Source organism: Vespa velutina, chromosome 2 (genome assembly GCF_912470025.1).
Source record: "Vespa velutina chromosome 2, iVesVel2.1, whole genome shotgun sequence".
NCBI lineage: Eukaryota > Metazoa > Arthropoda > Insecta > Hymenoptera > Vespidae > Vespa > Vespa velutina.
The window spans coordinates 11910708-11921811 of NC_062189.1; the positions used below are offsets into that span (position 1 = coordinate 11910708).

At 33.7% G+C, this 11104-nt stretch overlaps 2 protein-coding genes across 3 annotated transcripts; both read left to right on the forward strand.

Annotated features, from left to right (window-relative positions):
- Positions 1 to 67: 67 nt before the first annotated feature.
- Positions 68 to 8241, forward strand: LOC124946433 (folliculin-interacting protein 2). Of its 2 annotated transcripts, XM_047487130.1 has the most exons (12): positions 68 to 679; positions 1580 to 1721; positions 3637 to 3726; positions 3863 to 3942; positions 4032 to 4114; positions 4268 to 4390; positions 4466 to 4691; positions 4826 to 5158; positions 5230 to 5314; positions 5385 to 6757; positions 6908 to 7373; positions 7549 to 8241. In XM_047487130.1, exons 1-12 carry the CDS (start codon positions 531 to 533, stop codon positions 7759 to 7761), a joined length of 3363 nt encoding a protein of 1120 aa, XP_047343086.1. In that variant the 5' UTR covers positions 68 to 530; the 3' UTR covers positions 7762 to 8241. The 2 variants fall into 2 exon arrangements, with proteins under 2 accessions (XP_047343086.1, XP_047343088.1); XM_047487132.1 differs by lacking the exon at positions 1580 to 1721 and having other exon boundaries at positions 559 to 679; positions 7549 to 8240.
- Positions 8242 to 8521: 280 nt separating this feature from the next.
- Positions 8522 to 10830, forward strand: LOC124947200 (stabilizer of axonemal microtubules 1-like). The gene is made up of 11 exons (XM_047489017.1): positions 8522 to 8544; positions 8705 to 8756; positions 8835 to 8894; positions 9020 to 9064; positions 9135 to 9284; positions 9360 to 9549; positions 9622 to 9776; positions 9855 to 10005; positions 10087 to 10220; positions 10298 to 10487; positions 10565 to 10830. The coding sequence occupies exons 1-11, from the start codon at positions 8522 to 8524 to the stop codon at positions 10828 to 10830; spliced, it is 1416 nt and encodes a 471-aa protein (XP_047344973.1).
- The last annotated feature ends 274 nt before the right edge of the window (positions 10831 to 11104 follow it).

The window sequence follows — 11104 nt, forward strand, 5'->3', positions numbered from 1 at the left end:
AGAAGAAAAATGCATAAAAAAGTGCAGTTTGTCTTTAGCGAGAAGATGGCGCCGCTTGTATCTTACGAAAGTGTCACCGAAAGTGCCAACGTCGCGGCGAACGCTTTGTCGGTCGTAGATTCGCATGAAACTTTTTGGTACGTGGTTTCGCGTTTTCCTTGTATTCGTGTTAAGATAGTCATATATTCAGTTCGATTTCTCTCTCTTTCTTACTGTCTGATAAAACGCAAGGCATTGATTTTCCGTATGGTTTGTGTGTTCGCCGATACGCGACGTTGAAAAGACGCTCTCTCGCTCGCACGTCGACGTCGACGACGACGACGACGACGACGACGTCCGATGTCAAGCGGTCGGAACAACGGAAGAACGTTATCTCGGAGAATCATATGACTCGTTCGCACGTGACTTTATTTACAGTTTACTTACACTCGTGAACATGCATGGTGCAGTTTCTTGTGACATGATAGGCAGTAAATACAAAGTTAGCGTGCAATGCGGTAAGGACGGGCGGGAGATCTTAGTTCCTTATAATGTCTTTGCTCGATAAATTGCATCCTTTAAGGAAAAATTACAAGGACGGTATAAATTCGTCTACCGAATCTGGTGGTGGAACAACGACGACGACGACGACGACGACGACGACAACGACGGCGACGTCGAAGAAGAAGAGCGACGATAGGTAAAAGAAAATTCATTTACTTCCATATCTATACTAATTTCATTTATAATTTTTTTTCGTTGCAACTTTTCGAATTTCGATTTTCAAATTTTTTTCAACATTATCAATGACTAAAGAAAAGAAAAAATAAATAAATAAATAAATAAAAAAGACTTCATTTAAATTTCGATTTTTATTTCGTTGATTTTTTTTATTTTTTTTTTATTTTTTTTTTTTTTTTTACTTTACTATCGTACTTCATGAAATTCACACTCATAACTAATATTAAAAGTATTAAAAAAATTAGAATTAAATTACTTAAATCGAATCGAATTGAAAGTAGCCTAACCTACTCCGATCGACGACTTATTCGAGACCTTTTAATCGCATTGGAGCGCGCGTTACCATCGCTTATGTCGATGAACCTTCGCGGCTCAAAACGCGGTATCTTGATCGCTATCCAACGTAAATTTCACTACGAACAGCTGTTAACTTTCGACACGATGACGACGTGCGCGTGTATGTATATTATATAGTATTATTATTAAAATACATTATTTGTGCGCGCACGCGTGTATGTATGTGTACGTAGATATATATGTACGAATTACACGTGCATACGTTAAATATATATTAACGACGTCGAGAACATGTCACTCACAATGTGAAGATTATTTCGTAATTTGTTTTGTGTGCTTCTTATGATTCGTCGATATTTTCTTGAAATCTTTTTTCTCTTTTTTCTTTCATTTTCTTTTTCTTTTTCTTTTTTTATTCGAAATTTCCGCCCCACGATGGACGAGTTCATCAAACACAAATTCGTATATAGGACTCATAATACATTTTTTATTTTACATTTATATAGACAAATAATCTGTTTGTTTTTTTTTTCTTCTTCTTCTTTCTTATCTTCTTTTACAGGGAACCAACATTATGTCTTGGTACAGACCAAGTACGGATTCTACTATTTCAAGAATGCGAATGGCGAGGTAGAAGAGTACTCTTTGATTCTCTGAGACTGGAGAATCGTCGTCGTAAAAATGAAAGCTCTACGATTGGCACGGTAAAAGAGAAAAGAATAAAAAGAAAAGAGAAAGAGAGAGAGAGAGAGAGAGAGAGAGAGAGAGAGAGAGAGAGAGAGAGAGAAAGGAAATAGAATTGATAGATTTATATGAAAAATTAAAAATCATCGTTTATTCGAATCACGTATTGTTATGTCGAAACGTTCGAATACATCTATAATTAGCTGCAAAAGAGCCAATGAATAACGGACGAAAGAATCATTAGTATATACATATGCAAAAGATATTTCACGCTAGTATTTCTATTCTCTTTGAAATGAACAGTAAAATTATCGACAATTATATCGATATATACATTATGGACGAAAAACGAAAAAATTTTTCGCATTTTTTATGTATAATATTATATTAAATATATATTGAAATTACAATTGAAAAATATTTATTTCAAATGATACTAAACTGAAAATAATTAATTGATTCACTTTTTTTATTTGTTGGAATACGATTTATTGGTTAAAAAATATTTATTTCAAATGATTAATTTACGTTTAAATTAGAAACAATTAGAAATAATTGATTAGCTCCTGTTTTTGTTTATTTGTTGTAATATTATTCATTGGTTAACAAAAGACAAATGATGACTTAAAAATATGTAACATAAAAAAAATAATTGGATAAAGAGTTGCATTAGGAATAAAATATCTGATAATTCAATGTGTTAAAGTATATCTCATATGTATTTAAGAAACAAGTAGAAGAAATTTGATCATATGTACATGTATTTAATAGAAAAAAGGAATACATAAAATTGATCATGTAAATATATAATAGAAAAAAGGAATTTATATTAAGTTGAACATATGTTCTACTACATATAATAAAAAAAAAGAAATTTTTTTGTTATCAATTTGTTCATATGTATTCATAATAGAAAAAGTCATATTGTATCTTGAGAAAATATGCGTTGAAATTTTAAGTAGACATTTTTACAAAAAGTCATTCTGACTGGTTTATGTATATCTGATATTAATACTTAAGTATGCGGGAATACACATAAAAAATGAAAAAAGAGAAAGAAAAAAAATGAAAGAAAAAAAAAAATACGAAGAATCATGCTTGCTCGACAATCCTCGCTACTTGTTAATTAAATACAATTGAAAATATACTCTGGAACGTCTTGAATAATACTTAGCCGTAGTCGTACTACATACATATTTATATTTATAGAGCAGACTTGCTTAACACTATAAAAGTGCGCGATTTTCATAGAGCTTTATAGGACCTGTATAAATTTTTCAAACGATTTGTCTGAAGACGCTCGCACGCTTCTAAGATTTCTGTTTCCTTGGCCTTTTGCCACAAACACACATGGAAGGGGTTTTAATACACGCATACGTACGATTGCAATCACGTTACTCGCAAGAGTAACGTTGAAAAGCTCGTTTAGAATCTAACGTGGGTTGTTCGTTCATTGATAGAATTAAAAACGTTTTGAAATTGTAGAGATCGATCAATGCTTATGCGTGCGCATACGCACTCGCACGCGTATGTATGTACGTATATATATAAGTATGTATGGACGTATGTATGTATGTATGATGTATATATGTATGTACGTATGTATGTATGTATGTATGTATGTATGTGCGTACGTATGTATGTATGTATGTATTAATGAATTCAGGTTACGTCTTATTAAATATCTACGAACAGGAATAATCATCTTTTTATCAAATGGCTTTTGTTTCTCTCTTTCTCTCTCTCTCTCTCTCTCTCCTCTCTCTTTCTCTTTTTTTCATGTTCTCGAATCTTTAACTTTTTGCGTCTTTTATCAACAAAGATTAAACATGGCCAATGAGAAGAGCTCTTGATTATCCCCGCGAAATACAAATAATATCGTTTCGTTGTCCTTATCTTTCTTTTTTTTTTTTCATTTTTTTTTTTGTTTTTTAGAAAAAAAAAACAGCTGAGGATGCTACAAGTTCTTTAAGTGAAATGGTATTTGGCACTGTTGCAATGACATATAAAGGATCGTCGTTTAAGGTATTTCAAAGAAAAAATAAGTCGCAATCGTTGATTTGACATCTTGTAATTGAATTTCTTAATAATCGTTAAGAATTCTCTTAATAATAAATATGTAATTTTTTTCATATTGCATTGTTATTATCGTTATTTGAAGGTCCATTCGATGAAATCTCCAGCGTGCATCATGTGTACTAAAGTTTTTCCTGTTACGGAACACAGCACGTACAAGCAAAAGTAAGGACGTTTTGCTTTATAACAGTGCGAGCATCCTATTTTATTAATAGTTTACAATGCCGACTGACATAACGTTCATTTACGCGCAGTGAAAGGCTCTCAAACGGTACACTAACGCGTTGTTCTACGCACGTGGATTCCAATACCAGCAATAGTAGCATACGAACTTCTTGTGAGTATTGTAAATAAAAATAAATCTCTTAGGTCTCGTGATAGGAACGTGTTGTTAAAACAGGAACATTAACAAAATGTGCTCTTTAATGTGAATGCCAGTTTCGAATGTCTTAATAGAAATTCTGTAATAGACATTATGCAAACATTGCAGTTTCTCGTCCAAGTTCTGGAAATATGTCTTCGAATGATTTATTTCTGGATCCACGAAAAAATTCATCCTGTTCGAGCAACAGCAGTGTTTGGGACATGGACGCACAACCACAAATGGGGGGAAGTAAGTTTGTTGGGTCACGTTTGATTCATGAAATTTTCATTGTTTCATGGATTTGTAAAGTTAACTTTATTTTAGGCTCACAATCGTTAGAGAGTAGTGGCTCATCCGGTGTAGGAAGTAATTTATCAAGCTTACGTCGAAGATGGTTGAGGGCAGTCTCAACTTCTTTAAGTCGATCAGATTCCGATGATATATTTGGTATACAACAGTATCGCGAGAATAGCAGCGAGGGTGGTGAGAAACATTATAGAAGCAGGCTTGGATTAATGATGCTAGTTCGTTTGACGCAAGGACAAGAAAGGTGATTTGTTTTGTTTCTTTTTCTGTTTTTTTCTTTCTTTCTGTTTTTTTTTTTTTTTTTTTTTTTTATCAATTAAATCTCGCGCTAAATTCATATGACTTTAATCATGTTGCATTTCTTATACGATTTTCTAGGAGAATAGAAACGAGATTATTAGAGCATATGACTCTTCTAGAAGGCATGTTGGATCGTTTACGATATTTTTGTATCGAATCAGCTGGCTTAAAAAATAAAAATAGTTATAAAGGAATGGATTCGGCAGATAGAATGTACCGAGCTTCTTATCGTTTTGTCATTTCACTTTTACGACTACTAATGAATGCGAATAGTTTTCGACCTCCTTTACTGTGGCACGACGTACTACTTAATTCTGTGATAACGTTAGAAATGAATTCAAACATTTTGCATCGTGGTTTACAGCAGATGTGTCAGTTACTCGATGATGTTGACACAAAGTCGACGAATTTGTACGTACTTGTAAAAAAATCAAATCGATTTTAATTCATTCTTTCCGTTCTTACGTTCATTTATGTTTTAGTTTCTTGAGTACTGTCATGACCGCAGTACTGATGTATCATCTTGGTTGGGTTTATACTATACTTCCTGCTAACGATCGACAAATGGTAATAAATCGAATTTTGAATGGGATTATTTACGATAAATGTAATCGATAATAGCGATTTAATATTTCAGATGGAAAATTTGGATCGATGGTATCCTTGTAATCCCCTGTGGGCTCAATTAGGCGATTTGTACGGCGCTGTGGGCAATCCAGTAAAAGTAACACACACACTCGTAGTCGGTGATTCACGTAAGGCCGACTTAATCAATTCTGTTTTATATTTTCTATCTTACTTCATCCGTAGCGGAATTGTGCAGAAACAACGAGAATATCGATGTGCAATACAAGAAGACATTCGGGAAGCGACCAATCTTTTGGAGCAAATGCAAATTAAACGGCCATATTTGTTCGACTATACAAAGCCGAGAAATATTTCTAACGATCAGAATCATGCTGTGACGATTAGACGCGAATCGTTAGTGCCAATTCGTAAGGAAATGCAAACGGAAACACAAGTTCGTATAAATGATTGTGCGACAGGAAGTGATGTAAGTGAGGAACATACAAGAACGGAATGCATTAGAGAACGATCGAGGTCAGGCGAAATGTCAAGGCGTACGCTTAAACGTAGTACCACTATGAAAGTTGCCCTTGATCGATACATGTTAAAAGCGGATGAACCTATTGTCAACTCAACATCGAGATCGATGATATCGATAATTCAAGATGATAAGGACGACAATGAGGAGAAGCCAATTTCGATGAATGTTAATAAAAATAGCACACAGAGTAAAGTGAAAATAGTGGTAAGCGAGATAGGCTCGGAAGAGGTCGAAGAGCCGAAAGGAAACGTTCAATGTCAGGCACAATTTCAAATGCAAAATGTTGAGAAAAAAATGGAGGAAGACGAAGCTGACAAAACGTTAGTATCATCTAAACGAGTTTCTTTAGAACAGGAATGTAAAAGTAAGGTCGATTATGTCAACAAGTCGCACTCAACAAGTCAATCAGATCTTCGTACATTGAACGATACAAGTTTTAGCGAGGAAAATAAACATCAGCAAGTGTATTTTATGCTCGGTTGCGAAGAAAAACCGAGCAAGTATTTGTCACGCCCACGACTTGGTTACAATTGTCAATGTTCGTATATGTTTACAACAGTGCCAAGCACATCTGCTCAATTACCTGAAGGTGTGTTGAGAAAAATAATCCAAAGAAATTTTCCCGAATCATCAAAAAGTATGCAGGCTTCGCCTGGTGCCATGTCGAATATGGAATCGAATTTAGAATCGAAACCTACGCGTATTTGTCCTAGATGTCAAAATCAAAGTTATGCATCATCACAAACTTATAAGGGTATGAAAGAATTATTAGAAACGCCGACGAACGCTACTGAGGTATTACGAACGTGCGTTAACGCTGATAGAACAGTTGGTATGTCTCGGTCTAATAGTTTAGAGGCATTGATGGAAGCCAACAGTGTTATCGAATTACCTATGCCACGGTGAGTTATTTTCTCAACGTATAACTTTTGACATTTTGATCAAAATATAACTTGGCCAAAGTCTCTGATAGTGATACATCTTGGAACTTAACCGAATATCTCATTAATTTCTATTTAAAACTTCACAAATAACTGCTCTTTTGTTTCTAGGTCGAAGCTAGTCTCTCCTAAAAAAATCAATCCTAATGAAGAAACCGGATTTACAAAAACTCTTTTACAAACTAGACTACCAAATACCAGGACAACTACTAGCAGTAATTGGGGTACGAATTATACTTGGGGTCTGGTAGTACAAGGCTTAGTAAAGAAAGATAAAAAGAGACGAAAACGTCGAAAGGATAAAAACGAAGAACAAACTGTCGAATCTGATATAGAAGAAGATTGGTGGTGCTGCGTACGAGAGGAAGTTGCCGCTGGAGTACGTTTTCCCACGATCGATCAACCTGTAGCTGAAGCTGTCTGTATTCTAGCAGATCTAGATACATGGCACGTAGGAATTTTATCAAATAACACGTCATTGGAAAGTCCACCGTTACCGGTTGGCATGTCACGTCTCGTTGCCAATATGTTGGAAGCATTTGCCTATGTTTGGCGCAAATATCATTCTCCCTTACACGTAAGAATAATTTATAAAAGAATTAACGAGTTTATTATCTTAAAATTATAAAATATATTTGATATATATGAAATTGATTGAAAATAGTCAATGTTTTAAGAATAAATTTATTATGAAATTTCTCATAATATCTCAATAAATGTCTCATAAATTAATATAAAAATGAATTTTATAGTGTGTGGATATCTTGGAATCAAAATTGAGGGAAATGTGGTTAAGAAGCGAGGCACTTGCCGAGATGTTAATGGCAGCGGATGTATGTGACGTTAGTGTCACAGCTTTAACCAACGCTCTTGATCTCGATGCCGCTGATATTCCTCTTTTACTGGCAGTAGCAACCACTCATTCACCGGAAATCGCGCAACGATTTGGTCTCACGCTCGTTTAACACACGTCCTTTCGTTATATATCGACATTATATTGTCCTTTGTACTCTTATGACGAAAATAGATAAAATCGTTGTTTCGTGCGATGAACCTCGTCAGATATTTATACTTATTGTCATAAAAGATAGTCAATGGGATTCATTTTTATTTTACGAAAATATATTTTTTTAGATATATTTTTTTTTCTTTTCTCTTTGCTAGCAACATAATATTCCAAGACACATAGTTATAAATTTGGATTATAAGTCGTCACGCGTATAAGTGTGATTTTTAAACGAAATAAATGTATTATTTAAAAAGCGAATTGTTCATAATGTTAATTGTTATTGTTTAAGAAGATCGAACAGAGGAGAAATGATTTTGATAAATTATTTATCTTTCGATAATGGATATCGAACGATGTAACATTTTAATAATAGAATAATCGGCGTGTGTTTGTATTCGCCGTAAAGTAATATTATTAAATGCGTGATCAAAAAAACTGCAGTTGTATTTAATATAATATTTAAGTCCTCCTTGTAATTAAGTAGATTTAATTTAGGTAATACAATTACAGGTGATATTTTTCAATATATTTATTCAATGCATTCTATGTTTTTAATGGTTGAAAAAAAAACATGATCAACGATAAAAGTTAACGTTGCATATTTCATTGTAATACTCACTTGAAGAGTATTCCAAGTTTCTAAATTCCATTCGTGTAACCTTGCAAAATAGGAAGCACTTCATTTAGCAGCGATTTTAAATTTCTAAATAGAAATTATGGAGATTTGCCCTCCCGACCCGTGAGCCACTAGTAACTCATTAAAGTTATAAGTACAAACATTTAGTCTGATACACATTTTTTTCCCCTTCTATATATATGCGTATATTAACAATATATATTAACAAGATCGTGTAAGATATAATTCGAAATAAATATTTAGAACTGTACTTTTATCATAGAGTTAAAGAAAGGCGTCCGGTGTCGATTATAGAAGCAAAGAATAAAATTCGAGTAAGTAGTAAATCCTTGTAAAAAATATACTTAATCTCTTCTCGACCGCATCATCGTAGTAAGCTGATCTATTCTTAGCTGGATCACGATGAATGCTGCAATTGTTGTTGCTGCTGCATACCACAACCCACTGCTTTCGTGAGTACAAATTATACTATCGGCATAATTTATCATACGATCTTGCTACATTATTATATACATATGTTAAACAATTACAGAGAAATAGAAATATTTAAAAAAGGATAATATCAAATTTATTGTAGGAATATGTTCAACCGGAAGTACCGAAATCCTTTCGACCAATTCGAGTTAGTGTCAATGATGAATTCTTTAACGAATACTTACAAAAACAAAAAAATTATCATTTTAATTTTGTAGTATTATTGGAAACCGGATGTTCCAATGGAAGATAACACAACTTATCGATATTCGTATTGGGACGGGCCTCGTCCACTTGTTGAACCGATAAAACCAAAAGATCTGTTAACTGTTGGTGATGGCTGTATAACCGACGAGACAACCCATAAAGTTAATATTTTTCTTTTCCATTGATTAAAAAAAAAATAGATTTCAAATTTTCTTATTACTACATTGATATGTTAGCTGAGTTACTTGGGTAATTGGTGCGTTAAAACGGAACCATCCATTACACCCTGCGATAAGCAATGGCTTGGTAGAGGTCCTATGCAAGATGAAACTACTCAAAAACATGATTATACGTGGAAATCGATAATACCACCAGAAAGTATTAAGGGAAGAAACAGTTTGTATCTTCCTTGCGCTTCCCTTTCTGGTAAGTTTTAATTAGATCATTAATATCGATTCAAACAGTAATTAATGAGAATTTCTAATAATTAATATACAGATGACACGACTTATCGATTAAGCTATTTCCCTTCTGCTTGTTATCTTCCTACAAAATCTTATGCACCTAAAAGAGATTATTGCAAACCGGAAGTACCAATGGATGGTTGCACGACATATAGGTTGAGCTATTGGTCAAATGAACCACCAACAAAGGTACTTTTGTGAATAACATTAAATTTTTTATCTTTAAATGAAAAATATTTGCTTTTAATTATTATATTGGTATTTCAGGAAGATCAACCTTGGCGAAAGAAGAGAGAATACCATCAGCCAGTTAATACTATGGAAAATTGTACGACGTATAAACTGAGCTATTGGCCACATTGTGAAAAACCTCGACCACCTTTTATCATACAGGATACAGAAAATATACTCAATGCAGGTTAATATATGGAAAATGAATATTTGAGAATATTAATTAATTTTATCATCGTTAAAAAAATATTGCTTTCTCGTAACACAGATTGTTGCTTCAACGATAACACGACTTATCAATTGAGTTACTTTAATTGTGGAGGTGAGAAAAGTGATCCAATAAAATTACCGGAAAACATTTGTGTGTCGTCTTGTCCACTTTCTCACGATACCATTCATAGAGTAATAATTATACGTTAATAATAAGTTCCATGTGATTTAGTTTTTATAGAATTGATTATTAATAACTATGCATTTAGTTGAGCTTCCTAGGAAATTGGTGTGTTACACCCGAAAAATCTATAACACCATGTGATAGACAATTATTAGGGAGAGGACCTATGCAAGATGAGACAACACAAAAACATGATTACACTTGGCGACAGTGTATACCTCCGTCAGAAATACGACCAGAAGATAATCTTATGTGTGCTCCAATTCCATTGGAATGTGAGCTTGAGTCATAACTTCATTATCATCTATTCTTTGTTTGAAATTAAATTGACATTCGATAAACTTTCTTATAGGTTGTACTACTCATAAATTGTCATACATACCAAACAATCATACGGCATTGTTACGAAACAATTCGTACGCTCCACACAGTCTATATCAACGGTCAAATTTACCAATGGAATCGGAGACTACCATGCGTTTGAGTTATCAACCAGTTGAACCTGTGGTTCCAGTATCTAAACCTTGGAGCAAAATGCCATTATATCATTCAGCGATTACTCCTATAGATGACAATACAACGTATAATCTGAGGTACCTGTTAATTATTATTCTATAGCTTCCGGGAATTTTTTTTTATTCGTATTCTAATAGCTTCATTCAACGTATACATCGTTTTACATATCAGCTACATACCACCTGGAACTCTTATACCATTGTCATCATGTCATGCACCTTGCTCTACGTCAAATAATTGTGCTGGTAAGTACTTATGTTATTTAAATTTTTGAATGCTTCAACATGAGCTTTTTCCCATTTTTTTAGTACCATCATGTCAACCGTGTCAACCGTGTCAAGTCTGTCCTGCGTCGTAGGTGAACGTATTATCTCAT